This window comes from Zootoca vivipara, chromosome 2, assembly GCF_963506605.1.
Source record: "Zootoca vivipara chromosome 2, rZooViv1.1, whole genome shotgun sequence".
NCBI classification, from domain to species: domain Eukaryota; kingdom Metazoa; phylum Chordata; class Lepidosauria; order Squamata; family Lacertidae; genus Zootoca; species Zootoca vivipara.
In genome coordinates, this window is record NC_083277.1 from 44,784,546 (window position 1) to 44,800,572 (window position 16,027).

General features: G+C 45.7%; 1 protein-coding gene across 2 annotated transcripts in view; it reads right to left on the reverse strand.

Moving 5' to 3' along the window:
- Nucleotides 1–16,027, reverse strand: part of CACNA1D (calcium voltage-gated channel subunit alpha1 D) — a 208,356-nt gene that overhangs the window by 48,268 nt on the left and 144,061 nt on the right. The window contains exons 30-31 of one of the 2 annotated variants that reach the window (XM_060271439.1): nucleotides 13,136–13,219; nucleotides 12,735–12,818 (exon numbers count right to left, since the gene is read on the reverse strand). In XM_060271439.1, the coding sequence (XP_060127422.1) occupies nucleotides 12,735–12,818; nucleotides 13,136–13,219 (168 nt within the window). The remainder of the gene's footprint in view (nucleotides 1–12,734; nucleotides 12,819–13,135; nucleotides 13,220–16,027) is intronic. The other variant, XM_060271438.1, reaches the window with a different exon arrangement.

Here is a 16,027-nt window from a genome sequence, read left to right on the forward strand (position 1 = left end):
TGGGAATCCCAAAAAGTCCGTGGCATCAGAGCTGGTGGGGGTAAAAATGTTCTGCCAATCTGCTCCTTCCTCTGACTGGGTGGATCTCGGTGACACCCATACCTCATCCTCTGGTTCCTCAAACTCCGCTTCCCAGCGCCATGGTGAACTGCTCTCCCGTGCTTCCTCCCCCTCCCCCTCCCTTTCCATGTGCCAGGGTTTGGGTCTATGGGGAAAGAGGGCGTGAAATTCTTCTACCAGGAATTCCTCCTGTATCTGAGTGGCTGGGACCCATTCATTCTGGGACGGTGGAGCATCCTCCCATGCCATGAGGTACTCCAGTCCCCCCACCCCCCACCTTGAATCCAGGATGGCCGTGGCCTCATTGAGTTGCTCCCTGCCTTCCCTCTCCCCCCCTCCCTCAGGGGTTTGTTCGCTGTCTCGGAGCCTGCTGCTTTCCCTGTACGGCGACAGCAGCGATCTATGAAACACAGGGTGCACCCTCATGTCCTCTGGCAGTGCCAGCCTGTATGCCACCGGGTTGACCTGTTGCGTGACCGTGAAGGGGCCCAACCTTCTGGGCGCCAGCTTTTTGCATCGCCCTCTGATGGGAAGGCCCTCCGAGGACAACCAAACTTTGTCCCCCACCCTAATGACCTCCCCCGGTCGCCTGTGGCGATCTGCCCCCTTCTTGTACGCTTCCTTGGCTCTCTCCAAGTGTTCTCTGAGCTGCTGGTGCACCGTCTCCAGTTCCTCTGCCCAATCCTCAGCCTGTGGGCCCTCCTCCTCCTCCTCCCCCTCCCTCTCTGGGAAAGATCTGAGGTCACGCCCGTAATTGGCCTTAAAGGGCGACACCCCTGTGGAGACGTGCACCGCATTGTTGTAGGCAAATTCTGCCAGTGGCAGGCGATCCACCCAGTCCGTTTGCCGCTGGCTGACGTAGCATCTCAGGTACTGCTGCAGAATGGCGTTGACCCTCTCCGCCTGTCCATTGGTCTGCGGGTGTCTAGCCGTCGACAAGCTGACCTCCACCTGCAGGAGGTTCATGAGCCGCCGCCAGAACCTGGAAACAAATTGGCGGCCACGATCCGAAATAACCCTTAAAGGTAATCCATGCAGTCTGAATACGTGATCCACAAACAGTTTGGCTGTCCCTTCTGCAGAGACCGCCCTGGCACACGGTATAAAGTGGCACATTTTGGACATGAGGTCCACCACCACCAACACTGCGGTCTTGCCCCTGGACGACGGCAGGTCTGTGATGAAGTCCATGGACACTACTTCCCACGGCCTGTGCGGTGTGGCTAAGGGCTCCAGCAAACCTGCTGGTGGCGCTCTGACCACCTTTGCCCGCTGGCAGGTGTCACAGCCCCTTACATAATCCCTCACATCCTCCCGCACCCCTGGCCACCAGAAGTGTCTCATGACTAGGTGAGCGGTTTTGTCCCTCCCAAAATGACCCGCCGTTGGGTTGTCGTGCATCTGCTTGAGGACCGTACGTCTAAGCTGGGTGGTGGGCAGGTACAGTGCACCCTTGTAGAAAAGCAGCCCCCTGCGTTCTGCAAAGTCTTTTGCCTGCTCCCCCCCCCCTTCTCAGTTCTCTGAAGATGCGGTTGGCAAATTCATCCGCTGCCGTCAGTGCTGTGAGTTCCGCCTCGCTCACCACTGCTGCTCCGCAGGACCATGCTGACGGGGGGAAAATGTGCCTGGGTGCCGGTGGCGCCTCCTCCTCCATGTACTCTGGCTTGCGGGAGAGGGCATCCGCCCTGACATTCTGCTCTCCCGGGATGTAGTGTATGGAGAAGTTGAAGTTCGAGAAGAACTCTGCCCACCGTATCTGCCGCTGGTTGAGCACCCTGGCAGTTCTCCAGAACTCCAGGTTCTTGTGGTCTGTGCACACCTGGACGGGGTGCTTGGCGCCCACCAGGAAGTGTCTCCAGTGCTGGAACGCAGCGTGGATCGCAAGAAGTTCCCGATCAAACACCGTGTAGTTTCGCTCTGGCTGGGTCAACTTCCTGGAGAAGAAGGCAGAGGGTCTCCACTCTCTGTTGGCGTCCAGTTGCAACAAAATGGCGCCCACAGCTTTATCAGAAGCATCTGTCTCCACGCGTAGGGGCGCGTCCTGAACCACGTGGAACAGGTTCTGGTCTGAGGCGAACACCCTCTTGAGGCTTTCAAACGCTGCTTGCACCTCTGGTGTCCACCTGAACTTCTGCTTGCCTCTCAGGCAGTCAGTGATGGGAGCCGTAACGCGAGAGAAGTTCTTGATGAACTTCCTGTAGAAGTTGGCGAAGCCTAGTAGGCGTTGGGCATCTTTGCGCGTCCTGGGGCTGTGCCAGTCCAGGATGGCCTGCACCTTGTCCTTGTCCATCGCCAGCCCCTTGTCTGACAGCTTGTAGCCCAGGAAGTCCACCTCCTTGGTGTGAAACTTGCACTTCTCCAGCTTCACATACAGGTGGTTCTCCTTCAGGCGCTGCAACACCTCCCTGACATCTTTCACATGCTGCACTGGGTCATCGGAATAGATAAGGATGTCATCCAGGAAGACCAAGCATTTCCTGAAGAGGAGGGACCCCAGGACGTGGTGCATGAAGGCCTGGAAGCATGCTGAGCCCCCTTGCAACCCGAAGGGCATCACCAGATATTCAAAAGAGCCCAGAGGCGTGAACATCGTGGTTTTCCATTCATCGCCTTCCCGGATCCTGATCAAGTTGTACGCCCCCCTCAGGTCTAGCTTGGTGAAAATCTTGCCCCTGCGTGCCGCTGTCAGGAGATCATCCACTCTGGGCATGGGGAAAGCCACTGGCTCTGTTACTGAATTCAGCCGTCTAAAATCCACCACAAGACGGCGCTGTTGCGTGTCTTTCTTGTCCACCCAGAAGACTGGGCTGCCCCCTGCTGCCTTGCTTTCTCTGATGAACCCCCGCTTGAGGTTCTTGTCGATGAAAGCGCGCAGATCCTCCAGTTCCTGGTCTGACATGGCGTACAGCTTGGCTGGGGGTATAGTTGCCCCTGGCACCAGGTTGATCTGGCAGTCAAAAGGCCTGTGCGGGGGTAGGCGGTCGGACTCCGCTTCGCTGAAGACCTCCTGCAGGTCCCAGTACGGCTTGGGTATCGCCTCACCCCCTTTGATGTGCATGGTGGCCACCGTGGCTATCGGAGGCCCCTCCCCTGGTTGGTGCTGCATGCAATGTTCCAGGCAAAAGTCCGATCCAAAAGTGATGCATCTCTGGTGCCAACTGATGGAGGGGTCGTGGCGCGCCAGCCAGCTCATGCCCAAGACGATGGGGGGGTCTGAGATGGTTGTGACGTTGAATGCCAGTGTCTCTGAGTGCCTTCCCACCGTCATTCTCATGGGGGGGGTTTGATGAGTGATGGCCCCTCCCAGCAGCTCTCTGCCGTCAATGGTTGCCACGTGCAGGGGAAAATCCAGCTGCAGAAGCTGGATCTGGTGCTCTTCTGCAAAGTTTCTCGAGAAGAAGTTGGCTGAGGCACCACTGTCAATTAGGGCGAGGACCGTCAGGGGATAGCCATTTGGGAGCGTGAGCGTCACTTCTAGAACCACTCCTGCTCTGGGAGGGGTGGGCTGGCTCTGCTCCTCTCTGTGCGGGTGGGTGGGCTGGGGCTGTTGTCTGCTGACTGTGCCTGGCTGCTGCCCCTTGTCTCCTGCAGCCAGGCTTTCCCGTTCCCCTGCTGTGGTGCTGCGTCAGTGGGGGAGGGCACAGCCGTTCCCGCCTTTCCTTGCCACTCCCTGCGATGTGGGCAGTCTCTGACGAGATGCTGGGGGGAGTTGCAGAGAAAGCAATTCCCACCCCTTCCCTCCTTGCGTCTTGGCGCTGCTGGGGTTTGAAAAGCCCGCGCGCGCGCGCGCGCTATCAATCTGCATGGGTTCCTGGTCCTGACTGGCCCCAGGCGTGGCTTGAAAGGGTTGTGGGGGGAGTGGCTTCTCCTGCGACCGTGGGAACCAAGCCCGCTTTGCGCGCGTTGCTTGCTTGTCGCTCCACCGGGATTCCTGTCTCACCCCCACCGCCAGAGCCGCTTTGCTCAGCTGATCCATATTACTGGGCTTTGGACCTCTCGAGAGCTCATCCTTCACCTCCTCATGCAACCCCAAGTAGAACGCCGCTTGCATTGGGGGTGACTCTAGTTCCCACCCCAATCTGTGCACCAGCATGGTGAATTTCGCCCAATACGCGCGAACTGTCATATTTCCTTGGCGTAAATTATGAAGTTCCTCCTTAGTCTGGTCCATATGACTATCGGACGAATACATCGTTTTCAAACCTTCTAGAAATAGTTTGACATTCTTCATGCAAGGATTCTTTGTTGCGATTAACGGTCTTAGCCACTCCCTGGCTGCCCCGGTAAGGTGCTCCACAATAAACGCTACCCTGTGCTCATCATCAGGGAACTCAGCGTGGTGCAGCTCAAGAGCATACACAATCTCAGTCTCAAAGCCCTGATATTCCCTCGGGTCTCCATTGAACTTGCTTACTAGCGTCCCGGCTCTCCTTCCTGGCAGCACTTGGACTTGGGGTGCCCCTCCCGCCTTGTTTTTCTCTGCATCCAGCTTGTTTTGGAGGTCTACCGCCACCGCCCTTAATTCCTGCTCTCTTTCCTGTAGCGCTCTCACCTGTTCCGCAAGTTGTAGCCGGTCGTCCTGGACCTTCTTAGTCTCTTCTTTAGCTGCCTTCAATTCCCCCTGCGCCTGCAGCGACAGCTGCTGCAGTTCTTGCTGGGCTTGCTCCGCGATCTGCCGCCATCTCTCCGCCTCTGACACGCTCATCCCGGCAACTCCAAAGTAGCCCAAAAAGGATTAGGAGGTTGCTGTCACAGTGGCCGGAGTGGACTACTTCAGAGTAACGACGCTACGCAGCTCTGCATTTTATTCTTTTATTGGTGCTGCATATTTACAGTGCTAAAGTCATTGCTATTTACACGGAGTGATGTGATCAGTCGGTTTCAGAACCTCCTAATGGCTTTTGGCGCGTCTTTCTCCAACACAAAAGCTTTGGCAGACCCATCCTCTTTCCCCTCCTCTTTCTGCGTAATTCCGGAGTTGGGGGGATGGGTCTCCCCCCCTTATTCTCCCCTTCCTGTCCCACCTGGGACCCTGGCTCCTCTACCTTGCCTGAGCCTCGGCCCCGACTTCCTGCTTCCCCACTGGCATCGGAACTCTCTCTGCTTTCCCCTGTGCTCGGGGATGGGCTTGAACTCAGGAGGGGAGGGACTTCGCGATATCCCCTGTCCCTCACACAAAGGTTGAAGAACATCACATTAAAATGCCTGAACAGGGACCTAGCATCATGCATGCTGTACCTTCCTTCTTACCTCTCGCCACCTATTTTGTAAATATTTTGTATATTTCATATACGTATCGTAACTCTCAATACTAATTTCCTCAGTTTGCCTACAGCAGTGGAGGCCACTACACTGGAATGTACTCAGTTTACTTTTTAATTTTGTATGCCTTCTTAAGAATGGTTGCCGTCCAATCATTAAGGGCAAAACAAATATTTAAGAAACGTATCATCTTCAAACAAACAGTGGGACAGGTATTCAGGAGAATGACACAAAATCCTTTTTTGTTTTCCTGCTTAAAGGAGGAACCTTTCTCTGTCCCTTCCTGTTATCACATATCTCCTTCGGCTTTAAACGAAGCAGTCTTAATCATCTGTTTGTAGCAGCTAACCTGTGACTGCTGAGGACAGTGTTATGATGCCCTAGACATGGGGTGGTTTGTTAAGAACAACACCATGAGAGTGTTGCTGCTACTCCCATGCTTAAGCATGCCCCATTCTAAACCCTGTGCCATCTTCATATTTGGCTATTAGGGCTTTCTTCACAGATGATAGCAACCAACTACAGACTGAATACTAATGTAGCATTATACTGGATCATCCAGGGCTAGTAGAGCTGTATCATTCTCATTCTTAAGAACTTCATTCCTCTTCCCTAGGGTGAAACTGAGAACCACCAATAGAAAACAGTGGAAAAATCCAAGACTATATAGCAGTGCACGCACATGTGCACACAGCCAAGCAGCAACAAAGACAGGAGCTCAGGCCTTTGGCATTCAGTGGGAACCTGGAAGTTCTGTCTCCAGACTGGAGTGTGAGTTGCTATAGACTTACCAGTAATTGTTCTCTATAGGTTTAATTGTTATATTTATTCTTTAAGACCTGGAACCCCACAGGGTCATGTCAAACCATTGCTAAAAATGCCTTCTTTTTTAATATACTTCTGAGTACCAAGGAAACCACCTGCCTACTTCCATTTTGGGACAGTCCAGTTTCACTTCTAAACTAATGGCATCCAACTAGCTGAATTTGCTATTTAGAGGGAATGATTGCAGTAGTTTATACAGCAACCATTATCGGGGCCAGCCCACCCATGAGATGAGGTGAGGTAACTGCCTCATGTGGCAAGACTGACGGGAGCAGCAGATTCCCAATGTATATATTTGTTCCCCCCTTGTTCCTGATGTAGATCTTCACTCACCCCACCCTGGTGGGTAGGGGGGCACCATTTTGTGGATGATCTCAAGTGCCAAATGTATTGGGCTGGCTCTTATCATTATACAGCTACGATCCAAATAACCCTTTTAACTTGAAAGGATTTGCTTTCTAAGGGAAAAATCACATTTCCATTAAAAAAAAATTGGATTCAGAAATCTGAGCATTGAAAAAGCCAGTTTCTCCACAATTGAGTTTCTTATTGGGGATTCAGGAAAAACACCTGTTCTGGAGATGCCCTTAGCCATGCCAAGTCATGCTCACCTCCATCTTTATTCTAAATTCACACTATTTGTTTGCATCAGTCTGTTTCAAGAAACAATGGAGTGTGTCTCTGGGGGTGAAGTCAAACTACTGCATTAGCAGCACTGAAGTGACCTCCCCAGGGCACAAGCCTGGGCAGTGTGTATGGAGGTCCTGGGCTGCCCAGATGGCAAGAGCACCCCTCTCTTGGCCTCGCTGATGTGGTCCAAATGGAAGGAAAGCAGTATGTTTGGCACCAGCTGGCTACAGCAGTTGATGGAAGGAGACATACAAGGTGCCTTCCAGCCACCATTTACCACAATAATAATCCTCTAAATCCTATATGGGTGGATATTTTATTTGTTTGTTTCAGATAACTGACACTCCTCCCTTCCACTTAAAACACAGCCCAATGTGACTTACAAAAGTGTTAAAAACAAGAAGCACAAAACACACAAAAATATAAAAGGAACAAAATAAATAAAACAATAAAAACCAAAATAAGGTAATGCTGCAGAGTTAAAGTCGCTGAAAATATTACAAAGTGATTGTTAGATCAATGAACCAAGAAGAACACATACACCAGCTTCAGTCGTTTCTGGTTTAGTATTCATGTGTTAATTAATTCTAGATTTAAAAAAATTACACAAGCACTCCAAAAAGAGCCACCCTTGTGATGAAATAGCACTCGTGTGAAGGACGGTTTCAGATACAAAGACTTGCACTTCTTCATGCCTACTCCTCCTTGTATTTAACAATCATTTAGTGCCAAAGTGAACCAGGTGCTTCTTGAGAGAAACGCTCCATATTCAACACTACTGACTTGATGTTTTAGTGCACAACTGGAAGTGCAGGAAATGAACAAAGCCAGTTACTTTTTCCCTATGTCAAAGAAGCATGAATCTTGCCCTCCAGATTGCGCACAAATGACACTGGTCTTGTAGTCCTCTTTCCAACGCACTGTGGACAATTAGGGAGGGGGAAATAGAGGGCCACTGTAGTTAGCATTTAATTATATCTCACCACTCTGGGAATCAGAGATGTAATATAAAAATACTATTTTCATTAAAGCATTATCAAGTAATTTGCCTCTTGGCATGTACAGACTGTAGTGGTTGGAAGTGTACTGAATACAGTCTCTCCAAAACTACCGTACCAGCCAGAGGTAGAAAGCCCTGTTAACTAAGTTTGTTCATGTTGCCTGTGGTTGTAACCCTGTGACCTCAGGGTGATGGGTGACATATAAATCTAAATGCTCAATAATTTTCGGGAAACTTTTCAGGTGATAACAATATGATTAGGTTTCCGTAAGCAAATTCCATCCGTTTACTTGAGACCCTGTTTCATGGTAAACATGTTTACTGCTAATGAAGTTCACTAGATAAGAGATATAAGAGAGCAGATAGTTGTCAGGACCTGTGGGAAAGCAAGGCAGCAATCGCCTAGTCCTGAATACTATTACCTAGTCCTGACCAGTGAAGGAACTGAAAGGAGGTGATCCGCAATTGCAGAAAACCTCAGATCAGCTGATACTTTCTGGACCTGGGAAAGACTTTTGGGATGTGTTTACTTGCTGTTCTGAGCAACTTTAAGACTCTGCTCTTACTGGCTATGTACATCTTGCCCTAACCTCAACAACTACTAAGTCTGACAGTGCACCCCTTCGGTGCTTTCTGAAACATTAGCAGTCCATCAAACAGGCAAAGTAAATGGCATTTTTTATTTTTTAAAAAATCAACCAGCTCTTTCTTCTACACCACCATGACTGAAGCTTTTTTTAAAAATCAAGCAGTGTAACACAAAGTGAACATGCTCTTGAGGAACCCTGCAATAGCCATCCAAACTGTTTCTTACCCTTGACATGCTAAAATTGAGAACATTACAATCCTTACAGGGCCAAGGTGTCTGCATGTCCCAAAATAGCATTTCAGAAATCTTCCAACTAATTTGTTTCAAGTGAGGTGAAAATTTGGCGGTTATTTATAGTACATACATATAGAAGTATAGCACCACTAAGGCCCACTAGGATATCCAAGGGGGAAATGGTACAGAATAGGCCCTTCAATTGATCTTTATATAGTTGGTCTCCAGAATGTAATGTTCACAAATAATTCACATGTCTGAGTGACATGGAACCATTTAGATGACTAGAGTCGGTCAGGGGTTTTGTGTACAATGTGGCATTTCCTTTAGACAAAATGTGAGCAAATATACAAAGAAATGTTATGGCCTTTAACAGACCTTTTGATCTGTAAACTCTTATACCGTATATATTCACTTGCCTTTAAAAATTTCTAAAAATAAAATGAACATGAAAACCAGTTAAAACAACACAACAGAAATTCATGAAATTCAGCAGTATATCAATACAGCACAATATTTGAACTATAATTCTCACAACACCCCTATTCCTGCAGGCTTTGGTTCGGAATGGAGCAGTGGCTAAAGTGCTGGGTTTACATGTGGGGAACCCTGATTGGTCTAGAGGTTCATTGTAGAGCAAGTAGCTCTCTTTTAGCACATGAATGGTTATTGTAAGAGTAAGGTACCTGTCCCTGAGTTCATTGAAACAAATGCAACAATAAACATTGAAGTGGAGTTTCAAGACATTTTCTAGGCTTTCGAGTGTATCCTACAACAATTTCTTGTCCCTCTCCTCCCCAAAGTTTCTCTGGAAGCTTGGTGAACTTCATTTCCTAATCCTAGAATATCACAAATATAAGACTGACACATATTTGCAATGCTACAATAGAGTAGAATATAATAGTATTTAAGAAGTCCAAGTCGCTCACTTGTGTCAAAATGGTTCTTGTACAAATAAATGTGTCAAAATGGTTCTTGTACAAATGACTATTGATATTATTTTGACACAGCAAATGTTGCCATCCTGCAAATTGATGCCACAATCTTGTTTATGGGCCTAGAGCTACTTCCAGTTCCAAGAATACACCACCATGGAGACATTGCTTTCACATAAGAAGCGTGCAGTTAGGCAAATTTAAAGATTTAAAGATGACTGCCGGTACTCGAGACACTGAAAGGAAACTCAAATGGTACCTTATTTTAAATGGGATGTGTTTTGTGGTCTTGCATGCCCATGCACAAAGTAATTTTGGTCCCACTAGAAAAGCACATCTATTTGAATTGTGGATTTCAATGAATCCACTATTTGACCCTCTCTTTCAAAAGAGGGAGGCAAAATAAATTCAGAGAGATCTAGTTCAGATTAATATGGTATTTAGCCAAGTTGTTCAATGCTTCTGGAGAGCCAGTGTGCTGAACTCAATTGTATGTCAAGATGTAGGTCAGAGAAACCTGGTTAGCTTCAAATCTCATTGGCTAACTGTGATCCAATCATATTCTCTCACACTACCCAACCTACAGGGTTGTTGTATGAGAATAAAACAGGAAAACGCAAACCATTTATACCAATCTGAGTTCCTTGGAAGGATGATGGGATAAAAATGTAATAAATATTTTTACCCAGAGAGGATGGTGCATATAGGTGTGCATGAGCCCAATGCTCTACATATCAAGTTCAGAAACTTAATGCCTAACCCGCCTCCTCCTCATCTCTAAAACAAGGTAAGGAATAAGGAGAAGTTAAAAACTATTAGGCACGGATCTGGTCATTACTCTAGTGAGGTGTATTAATCTATTCCTGTCCCGGTATATATGACAAGGTTTTAGGCCCTTATTACAGACAATTTCAGTCATTACTGGATTAAGAAAACATCAAAGAGAAGGCAACTGGTGCTTGGAGGTAATATTCAAATTCTATTGTGTGAACTAGAAAGTCCCTCTCCTTACCTGGCCTTACCTGGCAACACCTCCCCAGGCAGGATTGGATACTAGGCTGGGGTAGGCGGAGACCCCTGGCATCCTACCCGGGAAGGTGGTGGCAGCTGTACGCAACCACGCAAAGGTCGCCCCACATTTGATGTGTGGAGCGGTCATTGCTTGTTTAAAACAACATTTTAAGGTTAAGAGTAAAAATAGGGTATAATTTAATTGGGGGTGTATTTGAAAATGTTAAACTGTAATTTTAAAGTCTTCTTAGCCACTCTCAAGAACGGCACTATTCTAGGATTATGAATAATCTGACATCATTATCTTTAAAAGAAGACACTAATGTTGAAAACTGGATTATTATAGATGTTATTAGTACACAGTGTGAAAGTATCTATTCATTGCAAGTCAAATGTGCAAACTACAATAAATGTTAAGCTGTCAGCTCTGTTTACAGTAGGCAGCTCAGTTCTTAAAGAAACTGGATAAGTTCTCAAGGAAAGTATTTTTTGCATAGGGTCGAGCATCTGAGTGTCTGCTATTCAGAAATAGTTATGTATCTTTTGGTGAACAAATCTTTATGTGCCCCCTGAATGCAAAAACACTGAGCATGCAAAAAAAATCATAAATATTTCATTTTATAACATCTGGAAGTACAGGTTTTGAATCTGGAGCAACTTTTCTTCTAAATGAGGGATGTGCAAATAAAAAGGGAGGAATCCAAGACTGCACTCTTCTGACTATCAGCAGAAGTATTTAGCTTGCCAGACGAAATGATCCCCACTCTCCTCTCCTGCATGCTGTTCTGCGGGTTCTCCAACCCCACCCCAGTTCTTTGCTTCATTTGTGCCCACTAACCTTTACCAGCTGATAATCAGTGGTGGGACCTCCTGGGCCCTACTTTCACTGTTATTTCCCCTTTTCTTCTATATTTAGAGGCCACAGAGTTGTAGAATGTGCCAAGATCTGTGTATGTCTCAAGGGCAAAGAGGAGAATCTGTTCAATCAAAGTTTCATTTAGATGAGAAATCCTCATGTGTGAGATATAGGCATGAAAATAAAATTTGTTGGTATCTGTGTAACTTGCTTTCTTATGAACACTGTACTCCAGAAAGCCAGAGGACAGAATTTCTAGGAAACAATAACACATGGCACCTGCTAGGTATTAAGATGCAAGAATCAATTTTGAAAGTCTTATGTCCAATTCCATAAGTTGGAAGGATGGCCACCTGTATTCTAAGCCTCTTGTACTTGTGGAAGTTCCCTATGTGTTTTAGAACCCTGGAAAATTAGAGTTCTAAAATGTGTGGAAAGGCTCCAATGATCAAGGAAGCGTCCCAATTCAGACCTTTGTCCTCTAATTCACAGAGAACAAGAACAGTGAGTTCACTTAAGCCTGAAGAGGGTATAAGACTTCAAAAAATCTTCAGAACCCTGAACTTAGGGATGATGGAAGAGAATGGTTATTTATCTGTGCATGTCTAAGAAGGAAAAAACCCTAATTTGGAAACTGCTTGAATCCTGTTGGACTTGAATAAAAGTCATGGAGCTCTATAACCCCCAGGAAATAGAAACTATCTACCTTCTAATGGAAATATGGAGACTGTATCCTTTGGGAGAAGAAGAATAAGGTATTTGGAGGCAGGGCAGCAAGCAGCAGTTATATGGGCTTAGCAACAACTCCAAAAAATAGCTTAGGAATACACTACAAGTGCATTGCAGACATGGCCAATAAAGTGAATTCTCCAAAAGCAATGGAGGTTCCCCAGTTGCTTACACTAATCAGGTCTAGGCAACCTATGAGTCATCAAATCAAGTTCAGCCCATCAGCCATTTATTTTTAATCCCAGGCAGGCAACAAAGCAGGAAGTTCACTCAGCCCCAATCCAGCTACTATTTATAGTTGGTCAACTATGAGACACGGGAGAAGCAACAGGTTGTACAGGTCTGAATTTCCTTTAGACACCTTTGTAATAGGATGGCCTTGAAATTCATTCAGTCTTAGCTTTTGTGCATCCGTCAGCAGCCATTACTGCGTTAATGATAGAACCACTGCTTCACATAGTACGGTACTAAAATAATTCACTCCTCGGAAACAAATAAAAAAAGGGTGTTGGGATTCATGGGTCGTTAATTCTATTTCTACTTTTCTATTCTATTCTGATGGACAGCAATTACTTTGTAGTGGGGTGAACGGTGGTTACTTACATTAACTTCTGTTATAGCAATATCAACGACGCTACCAACAACAATTAAGGCATCAAAAGTGTTCCATGCATCAGTGAAATAGTGCTGTTAGGACAAGCATTCAGTAGCACGAGAAAACAGAAACAGAAAAGAAAGAGAAGAAAAAGGACAGTGTTATAACACAGAAACACAATCTGAGCTTCCGCAATGCACCAGTACTGCTTTTTTCACCTCAAGTCTGAGAAAATGGGAAGCCAACAGCAGCTAGTTGTTTTCCTAAATTGCCATAGCTGAACTATGAATGGCTTGCATTCAGTTTAGAAATATATCCAAATTCTGTGACTTGTCCAGATAATAGAAATAAGTAGGGAAACAGAACAGAAAGAAGTGGGACTGAAAGGGTTTGGCTGGGATATACTCACATCGGCTTCACTGAGAACGATGTCTACTATGCTGCCAATAACGACGAGGGAGTCAAACGAGTTCCAGGCATCACTAAAATAGCCCTGAACAGAGCAGGCAGGGTGCAAACGTTTGTGATTACACATGAAATGTCAAAATAGTTGCATACTTCTGTTTAGTTTTTTCATAAACAGAAATTACTTCAAACAAAAAATCCATGGTGTCAAACAATATTGTCTACTGAAGGAAAGGCTGATATGTGACATGATTTGATCCCCAGGAATCTGAAGCAAAGATGTGAGCAGTGTAAGCAGGTTTCTACAGGACAGGGTTGAGAATTGGATCCTGTTGGTGGGTCTGATTAGGCCTACACGCCAGATGTTCCATACCCCCGACCTCAGAGGAGTCCACTTTCCAATCCATTTAGGCTGGAAACTATACTACAACTTAGGGTGGCTATTCTGTTCTCCTAAACTACTGGGGCTGGGGATAGGCAGATCAATTTATTCCCACTCTGTGACAATTTCACACTGGCTTATTCATAAGTCCATTCCATCTGCCTTCTGCATTACTCTGTGATTATTTTTTAATGAAATATTTAAATGCATTTACACTTCTAAGTGTATTTTAGGCCAAAATACATGTTTTAAAGGGGGGAAATGGTATATATTTTTTGAACCAAGCAGTAGATTACAAAATTTGTATAAGTGCACAATCCCAGGGGCTCATTAGATTTTGATCCACACATTAGGTCCAGAGTGTGCATATCATGTCAGTTTGCACTGCACTGGAAATCACAGAAATCAAATTCCTATAGCATGCCTATTTGGGGAAGAAGTTGACCCTTGGGATCCATTGGTTGCAAATTGCCTCCCCCAGGTTTCTTGTACAGGATGTCCTTCAATACTCTGGTGCACCACCACTATTGTTTATGAAAAAAATACTGCCTGTAGGGATGAGCTGTGAAAAAGCTTAAATCACAGCACTCTGAAGATTCAGGGGAGAAGGGGATGTAAATGTGTGCTTCTACGAGTTGAGAAAGCTAACATCGTGCTGAAAATCAAAAGATCAACAGAGTAGCATTGAAACATATGTGTGGGATAAAGTAGGGTAGCCAACCCAAAATTGCACCACTCATATGCAGACGGTTTTGATAGCTGTATGATTAAGATTCCTCAAGAAGCGCTTGAAAATGAACCAAGTCAATTTGAAATGGAAAAAAGATGGTGCCCAGAACAGAAACACTGTGACATAATGGTGAAAGGCAAGACAGACAACATAAAGCTAATGGGCAGCATTTAAGCGCCTTGCTAGTTTTAAGCTTCTTGTGTGTGCTTATTGGGAAATATTTTTAAAACAGCTTTGAAACAGTCCTGCTCTGTACTATTAGTGTATCTCATAATCTCAAATTTGGGAAGGAAAATAAAAACAAACAAACCAGCATAAATAGCACTTCCATACTTTTATTACATGGGTTATTCCAAACCACCAGATATTTCTGAAGACTCATTTGGTTCAATGAAATCTCTAAAGGGTATGGAGTTTAATTATCAGGTTCTTTCCTGATAATCCCATGATTATCCCATGAAGAGAGGGCCTATGAAATACAGTCTTCATTTTTCTTTGTAATTTCACATTCTGTTCTTACAATATTAGCATAAAAAAGAATTTCAAGCAATATAAAGCATTGTAAGCCATGTTTCTATTAGAATCATAGCTTTGGCACTCATTGGTTTGGGTCCGTTCACCTATGTGACAGCTGTCAAGTATTTGGAGAATAACCATGGACAGGAATCAGACACCCCTGAAGAAATGCTGGTGGGCTGAAGCCCTTCCCCTCAAGCAGAGCTACTGAGCAGGATGGAATTAGAAGACCCTATATCACCGTGGTGTGAGAGTCTTATGCGAACATTTCTACTTGGAAGGAATGAGTCCAATGGAGATACTATGGGACCTGCAGGAATATTGGAACAACATGTCACATACCAATCTCTTAAGGCAAACCTTTCCTGTCAGCATGCACAGATATTGTTCCCAGCAATGTGCAAAGCCAAAGCAAGCAAGCAAACATAAATAATAAATAAATAAATAACACTAAGTAATAGAAATAAAGATGACTCTGGAAAAGGGAGAATGCAATATATGGACAAGTCACAGCAAGTATACTTGCATCACACATCTCACAGCTTTCATCACTGCAAAAACCCAATGTACATCTACTTACTAGGTATCTTTTCTTTTTTGGCACACAAATCTAATTCAAAATGGCAAAAGGAAACAATTCCATACCTAATTAGGCAACAGTTGTCTTTCATGAAATTATACATCTAACATTAGTTTCAGCTGGCATTGAAAACACCTTTATTTGCAAATTTCTCATCAGCAAATCAGGATGGTCAAGCACTACGCATGGTATGGACATTCTGTAATCGGATCCACCTGATCAGGACCAGCCCAAGAGGTGAAGGACAAGATGGCATCCTCCCTCCCATTTCACATACGAAAGCCAACCAAACGGACAGTTTAATCTTACTTCAACGCTGTCAGCAGCAGAACATTCTCCACTGCACCTGAGGAGAGCAGGCTAGCTTAAGGAAAGCCGAACAGGTTTCATGGCTTTGCCCTTCAACAGGTCCTCACCCATCTTTGCCCCTTGCCTTTGATGCCTGAAGTGACCACCTCTTCTAACGGTAGGACTAGCCTTTGCTCCTGATGCTGTTTAATTTCTCCAAAACCAGGCATGCCCCCTTCAATTTAGTTTAGGGCTACAGTGAGGGGTACTGTCCCTCTGCCTTTGCACTAGTGCCTTCACCTAAACTACCCCTTCCAAAGCTGGTATCAGCTGCAGAGGGGAAAACTTAACAGGCTTAAGAGCTTAATCAACACAGTTCTCCTCCACAGCTAAGAGCGCC